General features: G+C 45.0%; 1 protein-coding gene across 1 annotated transcript in view; it reads right to left on the bottom strand.

Annotated features, from left to right (window-relative positions):
• Nucleotides 1–238: 238 nt before the first annotated feature.
• Nucleotides 239–20655, bottom strand: part of LOC147729207 (uncharacterized) — a 66485-nt gene continuing 46068 nt past the window's right edge. Inside the window, exon 3 of the mRNA XM_086959810.1 lies at nt 239–529. Within this exon, the coding sequence (XP_086815936.1) occupies nt 239–529 (291 nt within the window). The remainder of the gene's footprint in view (nt 530–20655) is intronic.

Raw genomic sequence — 20655 nt, 5'->3', positions numbered from 1 at the left:
CAAGGTGTATGTCTTTTACACTTAATCCACAGGCAGGGCGTTGTGTTGTGTGTCCTCAACATGGCTCAGTCATGGCAGAGATTCAGTGTTACAGGCACTGTAGTGGTCTATGTAGTGTGGTGCTGCTATGTGATTGCCGGGTGTGTTGTTCAGCATGTCGATTTGGGCATCGCCTGTACTGCAGTGATTGGATTGCTTTGTCCTGATATTGACACTAACATAACCCTGTCTCTCTCTCTCATTCAGAATCAACTGTGGACACGGGGGACAGGGACATGGAAACCAGTGGTGGCGAAAGTAGCACCACAGCTACACTGGGGGCCAGGGAAACAGGGCTTCCCAGCGCATCTGAGGGGGACCGTAGTATGCAGGAGGAATCCGTGCCTGAAACATAGAGAACTACTTCATCTGATACCAGCGGTGATGCATCTTTGTTGTTAGATGCAGGGGATGGTGAGTCAGCGTCATCATCTACCACACAGTGACCAGTGGCCAGCCTCCCATCCACTTCCTCTGGTGCTGCCCTTATCTGTGCCAGTAAGAGGGGATGAGTTACATTCACACATGACACCCCTGAGCCTGCACCTGTCCCCCCTGCTGCCCTCACTGCAGAGTAAGTAGAGCTCCTGCGCCAGCTTTGTGTGGGCCACACTGCCTTGATCAATGCCTTCAGCAAGCATGACAAGAAATTAGGCAAGGTGGTTGCATACATGGAGGGTATACACTGTGACTTGGGTTGGAATTATTTAATAACCCTCTGGCATCAGCAACAGTGGAGCCTAAAGCTCAGCAACAAATTATACTTCTGGGAATAACCAAGCCAGGAGATCTATATATTGTAGGATCATTCAAGACATTATAACACTTTAAATAAAAAGCATACTAATTCTATATCTTTCAGTACTTTAGACTCAGGTACAGTGACCATAATCCATTGTGTGCTATGTTTTCTTGGGTGGGCAATTCTGCCCCCTCTTACCACACCCTCTGTGGGTCGGTATGTGCTGAAGACCAGGGACAGAAGAGAGTTCACTGGGAGAACGTTATCTCTAGTCAATTTAGTCTTGATTTGTTTAGAGGCAGAACTTTGGACTTTTTTTATTTGTTTGGACGACAGTACCTTGGATAAGATCACCTTATCCTCTTTCCTTCTTATTTGCACTAATATGAGGTTGATCTTCACTCATACAATCCCTCTGTCTCTAGTGGAAGGTTTGACTACTCTTGCTCCGTTATACATACAAAACATATGGAACTTTGAAGGAGAAACGTAGCTATAGACATAGAGTAGCGTCCCATTGACGGAAATACAAATGTGCAGTTAAGCAAAGGAAATCTAGGCTTAAACTAAAAGCCAGCGTAGACTTCATGGAGTGATGCTCCTGTAAAGATTTTACCACGTTTTGGAAAGTAATTAATTGACCCTCTTTAGAATAGTCTGCCAGGAGTCCTTCTGCTCAGCTTATCAGTCCAGATTCTGGGCTTGTGCACTTTGCATCCATCTATAATGCCCCTTCTAGTAATAATTCCACTAACGTCCAGCTTAACATTTTGTTGTTGCTCCCAGGTTCTTCGCTTGACATTTAGTTGGGAAGTAGTTAGAGATATGAATATTAAACTTCCCATTAAAATAGCATCTGGCTAGATGCTGTACCAATTTATATATTTAAATCTAATGTTGACAAATGGGCTCCTCTTTTAACACTTTTTATCATCACTGCGTTTAGATATCAAAATCCTTCCTCGTGGTCCTATTATGTCATTGCTCTGATTTCTAAAAAAGAGCAACAGAGATGACCCACGTTGCTACCACCCTATCTACTATATTTTTCTATGGGGAAGGAGATAGGTTGTATTCTATTAAGTCAGCTTACTATGTGGGCCAGTGAGTATCATTTTATGTCTGATGTGCAATATGGTTTTGAGATTGGTATAATGATGATAGATCACGGTCTGAACGTTTTGTTAGATTATATTCAAGGATACCAAGATGAAGGCAGGTTCACTTCTTCATTTGGGGTCTATGGAATGAACCGCCGTCTTTGACAGAGTCAATAGGTCCAAACTTTGGAACATTGTCGCCTTCTTACAGTTTTTACATTCTGTAGTAGCAGCTGTTGTTTATTATGGACCCTCAGTGAATGTATTAGTAAGTTTGCCTTGAAAAGTGGCAACAGACAAGGCTCTATTTTAGCTTCATTCTTGATTATATTATTTATTAACAGCTTTTACAATGTTTTGTGTGAGGAGACACAGGATTTACCATTGGTGGGTGGTCAACCTTAACCCGCTATACTTTACCCTGATAATGCGGTTCTGATTTCCAGATACGTTTTAGGTTCTGCAGAGTCTTTTGCGTAGTTTTGTTGATTTCATAGGTAAGTTTGATCACCTACTAACATTCCAATTATTATGATTGTTGGGCTTAAGGACACCTTGACCAGAGCCCAACTTGTACATGGCAACAAAGTTGATACGGTCAAGACATTTCCCTACCTGGGGATCCTTTTTTATTCGTCTCTTAGCTAGAACCATATGGTTAACACTAGATTCCATGGGGCTTATTTCTAAGCCCCTTGTGGTGCCGGTGCGACACTTTTAACATGGTATAAGTGGGACATTGGCAGCGCAAGTGGTTTGTAAATACTCCCCCATGCATTTACAGGTAGCATTGCAGTAATATTCAGCTTTGCTTCAAATCTAGGGTAAAGATATCTTTTCCGCAATCCTTAAAATCTACCAAGCTAAGGCGCAGATTTACAAGCCCCTAGCACTGCCAATACGTCAATTTTTGCGATGCACTTGCAGCGCATTTCTCTGGCCCTTATTTACAAGGACAGGAAAAGTCACTGGGCTTGGCTTTTCCTGTCCTTGTAAATATGGCCCCTTTACATGCAGCACTTTGTTTGAAAGGGGCTTCCATAGGTGCTGCTGTGGGTGTTCCCACGCAACACCCTTGGAACGAGACACATTTCCAGATTTATGAGGAATCGTAAACCTGGACATGCGTCAGTATGCTATACCATCCTAGCGGTGGCGTAGCAAGGCGCCACGAGGAGAAATGTTATCATTACTCCTCGTTTTTTCCTCTTTCAATACGTGCTGCATTCTACAGCACACATTGAAAGAGGAAAATGCCTGTAGTGATTGTTTTTGTGCAGGAAGGTGCTCCTTCCTGCACAAAAACAATCTCCCTATGGCGCAGGCATCCTTGCACCATGGTGCAAGGGTGCCTGCACTGGTGCATGGCAGCTGTTTGTGCACCAGCGCAGGGGAGAGCACAGGAATGCAACAAATCATTGTAAATATGTTGCGTTCTTGTGCTCTGAAAGTGCTGCACCGTGGGGCAGCCAAAGGGCTTGCAGTGCAGCGATGCAGCACTTTCTTGTAGATCTGCCTCCTAGTGTTTATCTATTGCATCTTATGGTGTGGAGATTTGGGGTTTTTCTAGCATGTTGCATTTATACGTTCCGCAAAAGTCTAATCATTGTCTTGCAGCATTTCTTTTTAAAGTGCATGATTCTGATTTAATTTAAAATTGTCTGTTAGAAACGGGGTCTCTAGTTGGCAGGGGTATGTACCCTAGCCCAAGTAGGTACCACCGGTTCCATCAGGGTGGGTCTCAAAGTACCCTAGACCACCCTCCTGATAGCTTGGAGCAGAGCTGGTAGGCTTAGCTCAATAGGCAATGTGCAAAGTACTTGCGTAACACCCACCCATCATAATACAGTAAAACACCACAAATAGACACTACACCAGTGTGTATAAAAATATAAAAATCTGTATCTATACTTCAGGCAAGGTTAGGTCATTAATAACATAACGCACATATACTCAAGACTTTCCTGCTTCAGTATAACCACAGAAGAGATGTGAGGGTTCTGTAAGTCTCTTTAGACAATGGTCCTGTAATCCCTCAATTCATTCTTAGGTAATGGCGGAAAGTCTCTCCACTCTCTCTCTCCACTCTCTCTCTCGCCACTCTCTCTCTCTCCACTCTCTCTCGCTCACTCTTTTCCCTGTCTCTCCATGCTCTCTCCACTCTCTCTCTCTACTGTCAATCTCCACTCTCTCCAATCTCTCTCTACTCTCTCTCCACTGTCTCTCTCTACTCTCTCTCTCCACTCTCTCTCTCTCTCCACTGTCTCTCTCCACTCTCTCTCTCTCTCCACTATCTCTCTCTCCACTCTCTCTCTCTCCACTCTCTCCCACTCTCCCTCACAAAGTAGTGTGCGTTCCATGGGCGTTCGCAGAAATGTTTCCAGGGGGGGCACATTTTTTACTTCATCACCATCCCCCTTGCACCTTTCTCCCCTCTGCCTTGCACCCTTCTCGCCCTCCCTCTTGCACCCTTCTCCCCCTCCCCCTTGCACTTTTCTCCCCCTCCCCCTTGTACCCTACTCCACCTCCGCCTTGCACCCTTTTCTACCTTGCACCATTCTCCCCTCTGCCTTGCACCATTCTCCCCTCTGCCTTGCACCCTTCTCCCCTCTGCCTTGCACCCTTCTCCCCTCTGCCTTGCACCCTTCTCCTCTCTGACTTGCACCCTACTCCATCTCCGCCTTGCACCCTTTTCTACCTTGCACCATTCTCCCCTCTGCCTTGCACCATTCTCTTCTCCCCCTTGCACCCTTCTCCCCCTCCCCCTTCTACCCTACTCCACCTCCGCCTTGCACCCATTTCTGACTTGCAGCATTCTCTCCTCTGCCTTGCACCCTTCTCCGCCCCCCTTCCCACCTCCCTGTGGATGCCCATGGTGTGTTCTAACAAGAGTGCTTACCTGAGGGTACCATTTTGCTGCCTCATCCCTTCTCATATGAGCTTTGCCCTAGAGAATGCTCTCTCCAGGGGCCCCACTCCCACCCTTGTCAGGGTCCCGAGCAGTGCTCTGTGCTGTCTCCTGCTCTTGCTCTCTGGGGCTGGGGCCCCACCCCATCCTTGTCCCTGTCTCTTCTTTTCTCTTGTGGGGCGGGCTTTGCTTATGGAGAGGAGAGAGTGGGGACCGGGCTCTGTGCTGCCTCAGAGGAGCAGTGGAGACTGCTGTCTCTGGGGCCCGACTCCCACCATGTCCCGGGCCTGCCTCCGGCTCTGACTGAAGAGAAACAATGTTGATACTTTGTTTCTCTTCAGTCAGAGGTAGGGGGGTGAGGGGCTCAGAGCAGGCTGCACCTGCTTCAGAGAGAGAGAGAGGCCTGCTTTAGCGCAAGCCTCGCGCACAGCTCTCAGAAGAGCTGAGGGTCCCGGGGCCCCCTTCATTAACTGTAGAGAGTGGGGCCCCCCGTTCCGTCGGTCTGCGGGGGCGTTTGTTACGCCCCTGACGCTGGCCACTGGGATCGTCAGGACAGAAAAGACACCAAGGACTGTCCCTGCAGCGTTGTGGAACTGGTGAATGGTGAATATGAAAAGGAATGTCTAACAAAAGAATGTCCTTTAATTTGGACCATACATTAGACCATAGTGTATGTATTATAGGACAATGGAAGAACATTTGAAGGGTATCTCCCAAAGCATGAGAACAGGACCAGCATTGAGGCGAATCGAGCAGTTTAAATCTTTGGCGGGCGTTGGGAGTAAAGAATAGTCTGTTATAAAAATAGTATAAGGTCTGTGTTGTGCTGGCTGAGCGGGAGGGATTGTGAATCTTAGACCAAAGGAGACACCAAGTATCTACAGGAAGATCGAGATTTAAATCCTGTTCGCAAAGGAGTTCCAACGAGGACTTAAGTCTGATTGAAGGGAGATGGGATATTAGCTTATAAATGAAGGCTGCTTTGAATTGAGTGGAGAATTCAACAGGGGTAGGAGTAGGAGGTGAGTGCACGGGAGAAGGAGTAGAACTAGAGTTAGGAGTTGTAGGGTAATAATAACTGGTAAGAGCATCCTTGAGAGTATTATAATGAGAAGAGAATATGAGGTAATATCATAAAGGGATTGTAGCTCAGAAAAGGATAAGAAAGTGTTGTCTTTCATCAGGTGTTGAGGTGTGAGGATACCTTTATCAATCCATTCCTTCCAAAATAAAGCACGATTGTTAATCTTAAAATTTTTATTATACCAGAGAGGGAAGTTCAATGAGTTAATAGCAGAGGGGAAGTGTGCAGTAAGCGAGGAACCAACCAAAGCCTTAGAGTTTACCAGAGTTGGAAAGGCCATACGTTTTGTAGGTAAGGTAACCTGGATAGCAGAGAGAAGGGTAAAAGGAGAACATTGGGCTTGTTCCAAAGCACTCCACGCTGTGCATGGTAATGAGTCACAATCAGACAAAAAAGTCCAAATTTGTTTCAGAGAAAAAGCAGAATGATAGTGTCTGAGATTGGGGAAATGTACACCCCCCAAGTGTTAAGGAAGTTGGAGACGGGCCAGTGAGATCCTAGGTTTACGATTATTCCAAAGAAATTTGCTGAACAAACAATTAATGGTACGAAAGAAGGTATTAGGAAGAGAAATAGGAAGCATGGAAAGATAAAAATTAACAATGGGAAGAAGCGTTTTTAATCGTGGCTAATCTGCCCCACCATGAAAGAGGAAGAGGAGACCAACTATCAGTAAGGGCTGTAAGTTTTTTAAGAATTTCAGTGTGGTGAGTTTAATAAGGCCTCGAAGATTATTACAATACCAAGACATTTAATATGAGAGGAAGACCATTCAAAGCCAGATGCAGTAAACATTGAGGGGAGGCATAATTTATTTAGGGGAAGGATTTCTGATTTGTCAACATTTAATTTATAATCCGAAACATAGGAGTAAGTATGTAACAAAGAAAAAAAGGCAGGAAGGGAAACATTTGGATTGGAAATAAAGACAAGGATGTCATTGGCGTAAGCCGTGAATTTGATATCAACATTTTGAAAGAGAAAACCAGTGTAAGCATTGGAACGTCTAATAGTCTCTAAAAAGGGTGCGAGGGCTAGGATGAAAAGAAGGGGAGAGAGAGGACAGCCCTGTCTGGTACCTCTGAGAAGGGGAAATTATCAGGATTGACAACCATTTACCCAGACTGATGTAGTAGGCGCTGTGTTTAACATTTTAATAAAATTTAGGATAGTAGGGCTAAACCCATGCCATTTTAAAGAACCAAATATGAAATCCCAGCAAACCCTATTGAATGCTTTCTCAGCGTCTAAAGTAATAGCTGCGATAAAGGAATCAGATTTCGAAGCTAAGTGTATGATATTGAGAAGGGCTCGTGAGTTGTCTGTAATAGAGTGTCCTTTTCAAAAACCAGATTGATAAATATTAACTAAATTAGGAATAATCTTATTAATACGGAGGGTCAGAAGTTTAGCATAGATCTTACAGTCAGTATTTATTAAAGAAATTGGGCGATAATTCTTGCATAAAGAGGGATCTTTATCTTTTTTGGGTATTAAGCACAGCATTGCTTGTGTAAAGGAACCATGAGCCTCCCCAGAGGCAACAAAGGAATGTATAAGTGAAAGGAGATGAGGAATCAGAAGTGCTTTGAAATTGAGAAAATGGAGAAAAAATCGAACCGAAAAACCATCCGGTCCAGGAGTTTTATCTGTAGCCCCCAAAAGTTCAGAATCAGTGATAGGAGCGTCCAAGGAAGAGAGGTCAAAAGCATTGTCAGGGGAGTTAGGAATGTTTTGGAAGAAGGCATCAATGAGATCAGAAGACGGGTTAGTCTCAGGTGTATAGAGGGAAGAATAATAATCGGAAAAGCAATCAATTATGGCGGAGTCAGAAAAGTGTAGAGATCCAGAATCATCCTTAATGGCCGTAATCTTAGATCTTTGCTTCTTAATTTTAAGATAATTTGCTAAAGATATGCCTGCCTTGTTGCGACCACCATACATTTTGGCGTTAAATTTGAGAAGAATGTTACTGGCAGAGTCCCAAGAAAGTTTGTTATATTGCAATTTGGCTTGGATAAGGAGAGGTAAGGTGTCATGGCCGTTAGAGGTAAAATATTTATGTTATAGGGCCTTGATTTGTTTAAGTAGTGATGACTAATGAGAGAGAGCCTTCTACTTTTTCCGGGATACAAAGTTGATGATTAAACCCCTGGCAGAAGCCTTAAAAGCATCCCAAACGACGTAGAAATGAGAGACGGAGAAGAGGTTCTGTTGAAATAATTCCTGGGCAAAAGAAAGAAATTGATCAGTGAATTGCGTATCCAGAAGTAGAGAGTTGTTAAAGCGCCACCTCTTAGACGCAGAAGAGGGAAGGGGATAGTCCATATCAAGAATGACAGGAGCGTGATCTGATATCAAAATTGAACCAATCTCGACTTTGAGCATAAATTGGAGAGCAGATTGTGTAAGAAAGATATAATCAATCCATGAGTGTGATTTGTGAACAGGGGAAAAGAAAGAATATTCTAGGGTATCAGGGTGTGAGATGCGCCCGGAATCAATTAATCCCCTATTAGTAATGGTCTTGAAAAAGCCCTTCTGCATCCTATTCGGGACATATCTAGTCTGTGATTTCCTATCAAGGAAAGGGTCTATGAGTTGGTTACAATCCCCACCCAAGATTGAGTGCTTAGCTGCATGTTGGGAAAGAAAGGTGGAAAGGTAATTCAAAAAGGATACATCAACGCCATTGGGGCCATATACATTGCAAAAAGATAGCTGGTGATTATTAACCATAACATCTAAATATAACCATCTACGATCAGCATCCGAAAATTCGTTCTGCAATAAAACATTTAAAGATTTATTAAACAAAATAACCACATCATTCTTGTTATTAACAGCAGAGGAACAAAAAATTTCAGCTACCCCATGTTTACGTAACATTGATAAATCATCGAGCTTAAGGTGAGACTCTTGTAGCATAGCGACTTGACAATTTAGTCTAGCAAGGTGCAATAAAACCATTTGTTGTTTATTGAGATTACGCAATCCCTCAACATTCCATGTTATAATACGTAAACCTTTCATAGAATAAAGAAATGACAATAACAGTTATTACTGCTATGACAATAACAGTGAGCATCATGAAATAAAAAAATTAAAAAAAGGTGAGCAGCCTGAATAAATGGCAAAAAAAATAGAAAAACCAAACAATAGAGGATAACAAAGATAAGAGGAACAAAACTGGATATTAGAAGAGTTGCCTAAAACAGAGAGAAGGGAAAGATAAAGAAGAAAAAAATCCAGGGAAAACAAAGAGGAAGAAAGAGAGAACAGAAAAGAAGAAAAAGAGTACAGAGAGAAAGAAGAAAAGTGGGGAACAAAAACTCCCCAAAGGTAAAGTAAGAAAAAAGAAGATGACCAAAAGCCAAGTGACTTTAGTCATAGAGAACATTTAAAACAGGAGACTATGAAGAGGGAGGGGGAGCAGCGAAGAACCAGACGACCGCACGAGCAGGAGATAAGAAAAATACATTAGGTCACATAAGCAACAATTGTGGCTAAAAAAAAGGAACATATAAAGGTCCGAAGACTCAATGTAACCAAGTAGGGAAAGCAAAGGGGACTTACTAAACAGATGAGTGGGGATGGCAGCAAAAAAGGTTGCACATTACAAACATCAGGGCAGCACGAAAAAAAGGGATGCAAAACAACAACTGCGAAGGGGGAACCTGTGAGATAAGAAGAAAAGAACATGCAACAACAATATATATCTAGAGGCAAATACAGAACATTACAAACATAAAACGGGAAAATGTAAGGTTTGCTGAGTTCCGTGAGTTCATCCTTATGGGTATGGATAAACTTTCGAAGGTCTGTAGGATCATCGAAGCTGAAAGTCCTTTCCTTATAAGTCACTTTGAAGAAACAGGGATGGATTAGGCCATATCGGGTATTCACCGATTGAAGAGCAGGTCTCAGGTCCAAAAACTCATTTTGTCGAGCCGCAGTTGGTTTGGAAACATCTTGGGTGAGGAAAACCTTATGACCAGACCAGAGCAACTGTTTATGTTGTTTAGCAGAGTGGAGAATAGTCATCAGGTCTGTATAAAGAAGGTAGTAAGCAATAATACCTTTGGGTTTAGAAGTAGAAGAAGAGTTCTTTGGTCCAAGGCGATGAGCCCTTTGAATATTGACATCCAAATGCTTAGGGAGACCAGTAATAGGAAGGACTTGAGTCTTCAAAAAATGGAGGATATCAGACCCTTTAGAAACCTCCAGAATACCATAAATACGTAGGTTGTTGCGCCGATTGCGATTTTACAAATCCTCTGTAGTCTTTTTGAGTTGATCAACTACTTTGGTTAAACTAGCAACCCTGGCTACAACATCTTGAGCGTCACTAACTTTTTGTTCCACATCAGTCAGTCTCATGTCCATACTAGACCATTTATCATCAAGCCTCTGAAGGGTTGTGTAGTATCGGTCATAAATGGACAAATGAGGCGTAATTCCACCATAATATCCTCCAACGTGACAGGAAGTGGAGACTTGCATGGAGATGGAGGGTCTTTTTTAAGACATTTGGCAGTAGCCTCAGGGTCTTTACGTGTACCAGGTGCAGCACCATGAGCCTTAGAAGTATGTGGAGGTTCCATTGTGACAGAAAATACCAAGGAAGCAAAAATATCAAAGTAGCAAAAATTAAGGCGCAACAAGAGACAACCGCCAACAGCACCAAGATATAGTAGTGAAAAAGAAGTCAACACAGAGCCGTAGACAGTCATACCATATTCTGACTGGAAATGAAGGCAATAGACATTGAAATGAGGAGCCAAAAGGAGCAAATTAATTTTTGTGCATAGAACTGATGCAAAGAAATGCCGAACTGGAACAAGCTAAACGCTGTCTCCACATTATAAGAAGTGCAGGCAAGGATGTGTGAAAAACAGTGTTAGACAAGGGTAGAAGCCCTGTCGCAGATGTACGCATGAGATAACCCCATGAGGCGAAACAAAAATACAGTTGGCACTTCACATAAGCTGTATTGAGTCTAGAAAGAAGGCAAGCAGTTCAGCATAGACAATAACAAGAAGGAAGTCCATTAAATGTATTCAGAAACAGCATAAAAATGAAAAAACGCTGTATGAGGAAGAAAAAACAAAAAAAAATGCAGGCCGCTAATGAAGGAGAAGCATATTAGAACAAAAAGATAGTCAAACCGCCATATTTCGTAGCGCAAGCATACCCATGGGTGGAGGGGTGCTTCCGATCGCAGAATCAGCCGTTTTAGCTGCGTGAAACCTCCAGAAAGTCTGTCTTTGCCTTATGAGCGCTGCTCGTCATCTCGGAGCTCCTCAAGGTGCGGCCATCTTAGCTCGCCATGTCGCGCGCCTCCAAGTGGAGAGAGTATAGACAGAGTGGAGAGAGATAGTGGAGAGAGACAGTAGAGAGAGAGAGAAAGAGAGAGAGTGGAGAGAGAGTAGAGAGAAGGGAGAGAAGGTGGAGCGAGAGAGTGGAAAGAGAGGAGAGAGAGTGGAGGGAGACAGTGGAGGGAGACAGTGGAGAGAAAGAGAGTGAAGAGAAAGAGAGTGATAGTGAGAGAGTGGAGAGAGAGTAGAGAGAGAGAAAGTGGAGAGAGAGACAGTGGAGAGACAGTGGAGGGAGAGTGGGGAGAGAGACAGTAGAAATAGAGTGGACAGAGTTGAGAGAGAGAATGGAGAGAGAGAATGGAGAGAGTGGAGGGAGAGTAGAGACTGACTGACTGACTCAGAGACTGAATACTGACTGACCGAGAGACTGCCTGACTGAGAAACTGACTGAGAGAGAGAGACTGGCTGACTGAGAAAGTGACTGACTGACTGACAGAGAGAGAGAGAGACTGATTGAGAATGAGACTGACTGACAGAGAGAGAGAGAGAGAGAGACTGACTGACTTACTGACTGAGGTAGAGAGATACTGACTGACAGAGAAAGAGACTGAGAGAGAGGCAGAGACTGACTGACAGAGAGATAGACTGATTGACTGCTAGAGGGACTGACTGACTGGGAGAGACTGAGAGAGAGAGACTGACTGAGAGAGAGACTGACAGAGAGAGAGAGAGAGAGAGACTGACTGACTGAGATAGGCTGACTGACTGACAGAGACTGACTGACAGAGAGAGACTGACTGACTGAGGTAGAGAGAGATGACTGACTGAAAGAGACTGACTGACTGGGAGAGAGAGAGACTGACTGAGAGAGAGAGAGACTGACTGACAGAGACTGACAGAGAGATAGAGAGACTGAGAGACTGACGGAGAAAGAGAGACCTACCAACAGAGAGAGAGACTGACTGACAGAGAGACTGACTGAGAGAGAGAGACTCACAAAGAGAGACTGACTGACAGAGAGACCGACTGACAGAGAGAGTCACTGGCAGAGAGAGAGAGAGAGAGAGAGAGAGAGAGAGAGAGAGAGACTGACTGAGAGAGACTGGCTGGCTGCAAGAGAGATAGAATGACTGACAGAGGGAGAAAGAGACTGTCTGGAAGACTGACTGACTGAGGGAGTGAAACTGAGAGAGAGAGACTGGGAGAGAGGGGGAGCCTGACAGAGAGAGGGACTGACTAAGAGAGAGACTGACTAAGAGAGAGACTGACTGACTAAGAAAGAGAGACTGACTGACTGAGAGAGACTGATTGAGAGAGAGAGACTGGTAGAGACACTGACAGAGAGAGACTGACTGACAGAGAGAGACTAACTGACAGAAAGAGAGAGAGAGACTGACTGATAGAGAGAGACTGGCTGACTGAAAGAGAGAGACTGACTGAGAGAAACTGACAGAGAGAGACTGTGAGAGACTGACTGACAGAAAGGGAGAGACTGACTGACAGAAAGAGAAGGACTGACTGACTGAGAGAGACTGACAGAAAGAGAGAGATAGAGAGACTGACAGAGAGAGGGACTGATAGAGAGACTGACAGACAGAAAGAGAGAGACTGACTGACTGAGAGAGACTGACAGACAGAGAGAGATAGAGAGAGAGAGACTGACACAGAGAGGGACTGATACAGAGACTGACAGACAGAGGGACTGACAGACCTAGGGACTGACAAGGAGAGAGACTGACTGAGAGAGAGAGACTGAGCGAGAGACTGAAAGAGAGAAGGACTGACTAAGAGAGACTGACAGAGAGAGAGAGACCGACTGACTGACAGACTGACTGAGAGAGAATGACTGACTGACAGACTGACTGACTAAGAGAGACTGACTGACTGAGAGAGACTGAATGACAGAGAGAGATAGACTGACTGACTGAGAGAGACTGAATGATAGAGAGCGATAGACTGACTGACTGAGAGAGAGATAGACTGTCTGACTGAGAGAGAGAGACTGACTGACAGAGAGAGAGAGACCGACTGACTGACTGACAGACTGACAGAGAGAGAGAGACTAACTGAGAGAGACTGACTAACTGAGAGAGACTAAATGACAGAGAGACATAGACTGACTTACTCAGAGAGAGAGACTGACTGAGCGAGAGAGAGAGAGAGAGAGAGAGGGAGATAGATAGAGAGAGAGAGAGGAGAGAGAGAGAGAAAAAAAGAGGGAGACTGTGATGGAATTGGAGTCAAAGTGTGTATGAAGCTATGCAATGCCTCTAAAGATTGCTATTGCCTACTAATAAAAATGTATTATCAAAAAATGCCCTTTGTAGTTACATCTGCTTTTGAAATACTGCATTGTCGCATTGTCTAATGTTTTAAAACGGAAACAAAAAGGAGCATTGGATGCACTTTTGGCAAAACTGAACGATGAGTGGGCCTGATGTTGATGACAAGAGTCTGCATCAGGAAACTCACCTAACATTGGGCAAACTTCCCCGGTCTACCTGTAATAAATGGACCACCACGTATGATAGCTTGCTGGCAGACTAAGCCCAACCTTTAACTCCACCATCCAGTGTTACTTATAACAGCTGTATTGGTGACAGTGGCATACCAATAGCTCCGCATCCCCTGCAGTATGGCGGGTCGCTGGTGTGAGAGCTCTAGAATGGCACAGAGAATGTGGGTGGGGCCTCCATGTAGTTTGCAGGGGGGGCCCCTCAAGTTTCGTTACGCCACTGACCAGGGGATCAGTCCTTCTTCTTCTGGACACACTCTGGAGATGCTCTATAGGTCCTCTCGTAGCAGGGTAAGATCAGCAGGCAGGAGGGCAGCGCAGCATGCTGGGGCAGCAGTTCCTTGGAGCAGTCAGTCCCAGCAAAGGTGGCAATCCTCCTGGCACAGCAGTCTTCACTCCAACAAAGTTTCCTCGTACTCCAGCAGTGTAAACAAGATGTGTGGCCAGGACCCTTCATTTTATACACTGCAGTCTAGTTACTAGAAGGGGGCAGAAGTCTCTGGAAGGGTCTAGGGGGCTGGGGTTTCTGTAAGGGTCCAGGGAGTTCTGGGATGTTCCCTGCCTTCCCTGACCTGGCTATCACAGTGACAAAAAGCAGCTACAGTGGGCAGCCAGTCACAGACGATTCAAGGGGAGTTGGTGTGAATCACCAATCCCACCTAACAGTATGCAGGCTATCAGTCTGCAGATGGGAGGAGGGAGTCTGCAGTGCCCAGACTAACTGTAGACAGAGAAATATCTAGCTTCTAAAAGGAAGAATTCTAGAGTAGTAGTGCCCAAACCCCATATATATTTGGAAAGGTTTCGCCTGCCTGATTCTACCAAGACCAAACATGACAGACGTATTAGGTCCCAGTCAGAAATTATTCCAGAAGGGGGGTTCTGAATGTTAACCTATGGAACGTTAAGCCTCACTGCAGTAGCAGGGGGTTGTGGCACATATGCCGGTGTCACAATGTTTTAGTGGAGAGCACCTGCACCTCAGCACGGTTTAACAGTGGTGAGGCGTCCAGAGGCCTAAGTCCAACAAAAAGGTACGGTAAAATGGGAGGCAAAAGGGAAAAATGTAGGGGGAGATCACCCTAAGGCTGACAGGTCCAACAGCCCCCTCATCTTATAATTGGCTGTCTGGCTAGGAATTACCTTGAGCTTAACAGAGCCCATAGGAATTATTGGGATGGTAGTTCTTGTTCTCAATTTGAAATTTGCGATTCACAATTAAGGAATATTAAGGAATTGCAAATATTTTTGCAATTGCTACCTACATTCAAGTTAGCGAGTCCTTAGTAGCGATTCTGTAAAAATCCCTTTTAAGGACTCGCTTAATTGAATTTACCTACATCTGGCCCTTAATCTCCCCGTGCCTAACAAAAATGAATGTGTCGTCAGGTAAGGCTACTGGTACTCATGTAAAGCGCTCTGATACCCGATGCCTTCAGGTCAAATTTGTGCTATATATAACTCTGTAAAAAAAAAGGCCGTAATATACTCCAGCAAGACTAAATGTAATTGGCTCAAAGGTGACCCAACCTGCTGCCGCTGTGGACACAATAATGAAGCCTTTATGCATTTGGCATGGAAATATGGGTCAAAAGCTGAATACTAGACTTTTGTATCTGAGACATTATTGATCATGATGACAAGACACTTAGGCCTAGATGTATCAAGCCTTTTGCGATTCCTTAAGGGCGAAATTCTGCGAATTTCGGCCTTAAGGAATCGCAAACGGACATTTTGCATTTTTTGAGATGTATGTGTGATTAGCAAAATAAGGAATCGCAATAAATTGCGATTCCTTATTTTGCATCAGCATTTAAGGAATCGCAAATGTGCGATTCCTTAAATGCCATGTATGAAGCTTTTTTTTTTAGCGAATTTAGGTTAAGGACTCGCAAATTAACATGAACTTCAGGTTCATGTTAATTTGCGAAATCCTTTAAAACAACAAAATAACACTATTTTGAAGGTGGCATGTGGCACACATACATGCCCATAGGGCATGTATGTGTGCCATATGCACACACATGTAAGTTTCAGGGGTGCAGCAGGGTGTCCATAAGACACCCCTGCACCCTTGAAATAATTCTCAAATTGCGAATAGCAAAATGCGAATTCGCAATTCGAGAATTACTGCACATTCATTCCTATGGGCCTCCTGGCCCATAGAAATGAATGGGAAAATTATTCCTTAATTGCGATTAGCAATTTGCTAATCGCAATTAAGGAATGTTAAGGAATCGCTAAAAAATAGAGAATTCCTACATACATACCATTTTGCACTTCTCTAATAGCGATTCCTTACCAATCGCTATTAGAGAAGTGCAAAACGATTTCTTGATACATCTACCCCTTAGTCTTATTTCTCTCATATCACTTTTGGGTTAAGGAAGCAAATTCCAAAACACATCAGGAAATTTACCACTAGCCTCCCTGAGGACCAAGAGGTGAATGGATGTACGATGGGACAGAGGTCCTTGCTCTAAAATAAAGACTGAATAACAGATGTAATATATTGATATAATAATGCTGACATGTATGCAAGAATGTAGTCATCCCCTACACACCCCGACAAATATAGAGCCTATTGCCCAGAATCTAGTGATAGACCACACATAGCACAACACACTTCCTCAGGCATAAGTTGTCCATCCCCCAAGATGCCACTCTAGCAGAAAAAACAGTCCTGGCCATTTTTAAGCAACGCTAGCCTTTTCACTTCAGGAGAATGGTCATAGCATATAGGTTGTAGGATCTCTTGCCCATCTCAAGCGTTCAATGTAACTTAATGTAATGTAATGGACACTTATATAGCGCTCCTACCACTCCAAGGAGTATCTTGGCGCTCAACCAACCCAGATGGAATAGGTTGGAGGGAATAAAGCCGCTCGGTGAAACATACCTTACACGCAGCATCTGTGAGGATGAACACCCAGGTTTTTAAGGATTTCCTAAAATGATTTTCATGGGACAGTGACCGAAGATGCGGCGGAAGCTTGTTCCAGGCCTTAGCGCCCAGGACAAACAGAGATTTCCCTCCTTTAGTTACCAGCCTAAATCTGGGGATTATTAGCAGATTCTGACTAGCAGACCTCAAGTAGCGGGTAGGATCAATCAATCAATCATCACATTTATATATCGCACTACTCACCCAGAGGGTCTCAAGGCGCTGGGGGAGGGGGGTCCGCTACTGCTCGAGCAGCCAGGTCTTGAGTTGCTTCCTGAAGGCGAGGTGGTCCTGGGTCAGGCGGAGGTGGGTGGGGAGGGAGTTCCATGTCTTGGTGGCGAGGTAGGAGAAGGACCGTCCCCCTGTGGTGGCTCTTCGGATGCGGGGGACGGCGGCGAGGGCGTGGCCGGTCGATCGAAGCTGGCGTTTGGGAGCGTAGAAGTTGAGGCGGCTGTTGAGGTATCCTGGGCCTTGGTTGTGTAGGGCTTTGTGTGCGTGGGTGAGGAGACGGAAGGTGATTTTCTTGTTGACCGGGAGCCAGTGCAGGTCTCTCAGGTGTCCGGAGATGTGGCTGCGACGGGGGATGTCCAGGATGAGTCGTGCTGAGGCGTTCTGGATCCGCTGGAGTCTCTTCTGGAGTTTGGCGGTGGTTCCAGCGTAGAGGGAGTTGCCGTAGTCCAGACGGCTGGTGACGAGGGCCTGGGTGACCGTCTTCCTGGTCTCGGTGGAGATCCAACAGAAGATCTTACGTAGCATGCGCAGAATGTTGAAGCACGACGAGGAGACGGCGTTGACTTGTCTGGTCATGGAGAGGGAGGAGCCCAGGAAGAAGCCCAGGTTGCGTGCGTGGTCTGTTGGTTTGGGTGCGCTGCCTAGGGCGGGGGGCCACCAGGAGTCGTCCCAAGCGGCGGGTGAGGATCCCAGGATGAGGACTTCCGTCTTGTCCGAGTTCAGTTTCAGGCGGCTGTTCTTCATCCATTCGGCTACCTCTTTCATCCCTTCGGGAAGGTTGGCTCTGGCGGCGGCGGGGTCGTTGGTGAGGAAGAGGATCAGCTGGGTGTCGTCGGCGTAGGAGATGATGTTGAGGTTGTGCTGGCGTGCGATGTCTGCGAGGGGGCTCATGTAGACGTTGAAGTGGGTTGGACTGAGCGAGGAGCCTTGAGGAACGCCGCAGATGACTTCGGTGGCTTCAGATCTGAACGGAGGGAGGCGGACTCTCTCTGTCCTTCCGGCGAGGAAGGAGGTGATCCACTCCAGTGCCTTCTCCTGGACTCCGACGTTGCTGAGGCGTTGTACTAGGGTACGGTGGCAGACAGTGTCGAAGGCCGCGGAGAGGTCGAGGAGGATGGGGGATGATACAGTTTAAAGCCACTGGACAGATATTTGGGCCCTTGCTGTTGAACGGCTCTGAATGTGATCAAGAGGATCTTAAATAAGATCCTTTTGCCAATTGGTAGCCAATGAAGCGCATTGAGTGCGGCCGAGGCAGATGACTTGCGCGGCCACCGTAGCACCAGCCGGGCGGTTGCGTGCTGGACCATCTGTAGCCTATGGAGTATGGCCTTATTGATTCCAGCATATAGGCTGTTACAGTAGTCCAGCCTCAAAGTTATTAGAGCAACTGCAACTGTTTTCCTGGCTGGCAGAGGAAAAAGATCAAAAAACTTCCTCAAAGATTTAATTATGTGAAAACACATACCAGCTACGGCCACCGCTTGCTGTTTAAAGGACAATTGGTCATCGAATTTGATGCCCAAGTTTCGAGCAGAAGAGATGGTACTGGGGGGGGCTTCAGCATTGTCAGGCCACCAGTGTTTCGAAGAAAACAAATTTTGAATTCCGAACGTCAAGATTTCCGTCTTACCGGAATTACATTTGAGATGATTGTTGGTCATCCACTCAAACGTAGCCGTCAGGCAATTTTTCTAGTTTTCCTTGGCACCAGGCAGTTCCTTGTCCAACACCAGAATGATCTGCGTGTCATCAGCATATGATATTGTGCTAATCTGGAATGATGCAATTAGCTCAATCAGGGGTACCATGTACAGGTTGAAAAGTACAAGGCTTAAACTAGAGCCCTGAGGGACCCCAGAGCTGATGACTTTAGCTTCAGATTGGAATGGGCCCAAAACTGTGACTTGGCGTCTGTTGTTAAGAAAGTTTCTGAGCCAAGCCAAAGCCACCCCTCCTATTCCTGCAGTAACCATCCGGTCCAGTAAGATGGTATGTGAGACCGTGTCGAAGGCTGCCGATATGATATTGTGCTTACTACCATTCCCACTAGCCATAACCATCATCATTAGCATAGCTTTCAGACATCAGGACCCAGATTTGCAAAACCTTTGCAACATCCATGTTTCGCGAAAGGCAATGCTGGAAAATGAAAGGCTTATTTAGGATTAACAAAGCAAAGCAAGGCTTAAATTGTATGGCCTTGCATCGCTAGGTAAAGAAATGTGCAAACACCACAGCAGTTTGTTTTGTGTTACATTTCTTAGTGGTAGATACTCCACGGGTGGAGCATAGGTGTTCCTTTGCATCCACCCGTGGATGTCATGCATTCCGTGATTTAAAAAGGTTTTTAAAGTTGGAATTACTTGTAATCAATACATCTACTACAGAGAGGCATAATGAAGAGAAAGATGTTTGTTTCTCCTCATTCCTTCCTCTTTCTATGCATGATGAATTCTCCGACACACATGAAAACAAGAATATGCCTCGTTGGACTGTTTTTACGCAGAAAGCTACCTAATGCAGGTACACTTGCACCATGGGTGGCTGCATTGTGCCAGCACTAGAAGAGAGTTGAAGAGTAGAATATTGTAGTAGATATGAGCCAATCAGCTCTGTCCCATTCATGCAATAAAGCGCACAAATGTTGCTTGCTGCCCTGCATTGTATGAACTTTAGATGAGTACACACCCAGGCATCTTTCACAAGACCTCAAGAGTTTCTAGTTTAACTTGGCCATGATTAGGCAAAATATGAATTCAGCAACCAAGCTAGGCACAGGCACATCTCATATAGATCCTTTCAGGGCAAATCCCAAAAAAGTGGCACCATAATGCAAATCTCCAATTTCCTGGAAGAAATTATCCTAATCCATAATGAGAATCTATTTTCTAACCACATAGATCAACCAGACATAACCTGATCTCTGTTGGGGATTAACTTCAGATCAAAACACAGTCACTGTTACTGGGTAACCTTTCATAAGGTCCATCTACCCATCCTGCTATTGATGCTCAAAGGTTTTAATATTCAAGAAATAATTCTAGATTAAATCTCCTTTCGCTACTCTAACTTACTTAGAATAATCTTGCCCCTATTGTAATCTGAACGCATTTCTGTACTGACTCTGGTGTCCTACATGTTTAACTCAGTTCTCTGCTCGTCTAATGCAGCTCACTCAACTGTGAGACCTCATCAAAATTTGTATCTAAACTGTTGCAACTACACTGATGCCACTTGAGTCTTCCTCAGGTTTACAAATCCTATTACCTAGATTGTTGACCTTTAAACAATGGATCAGTAGATGCAGAGAAACCTCTTAAAATCAACATGCGGTCTTTTTGGGTATGAACTTGAACATAGGGCCCGATGTAGGAGCCTTAATACCGGTCGGAAACGGCCGATTTCGGCCGTTTCCGACCGGTAAATGGCCATTTGGTATGTAGGTGCCCGTTTCCAAGGGCATATGTAGGTAACTGCACATTTACCGAATCGGTAAAATTACCTAATCGGTAAAATACCGATTCGGTAATTCTACCGATTCAGTAAATTCCTAATGTAGATGGGACTCTTCTGAGACTCCTGGGACCTGAATCGGTATTTTACCATGAAATACAACTTCATGGTAAAATACCGATTCCGGTGTGCATGCACATGTGTGCATGCACACCTATGCCATGTGGCAGGCAGACCTGCCCCTAGGGCATGTATGCCTGCCACATGGCACCCAAGTCTTTATTGGGGGTGCTAGGGGGTGTCAAAGTGACACCCCCT

This window comes from Lissotriton vulgaris, chromosome 2_2 (genome assembly GCF_964263255.1).
Source record: "Lissotriton vulgaris chromosome 2_2, aLisVul1.2, whole genome shotgun sequence".
NCBI lineage: Eukaryota > Metazoa > Chordata > Amphibia > Caudata > Salamandridae > Lissotriton > Lissotriton vulgaris.
Note: the sequence above shows the minus strand (reverse complement) of the source record. Positions and strands in the feature narration are given on the sequence as shown.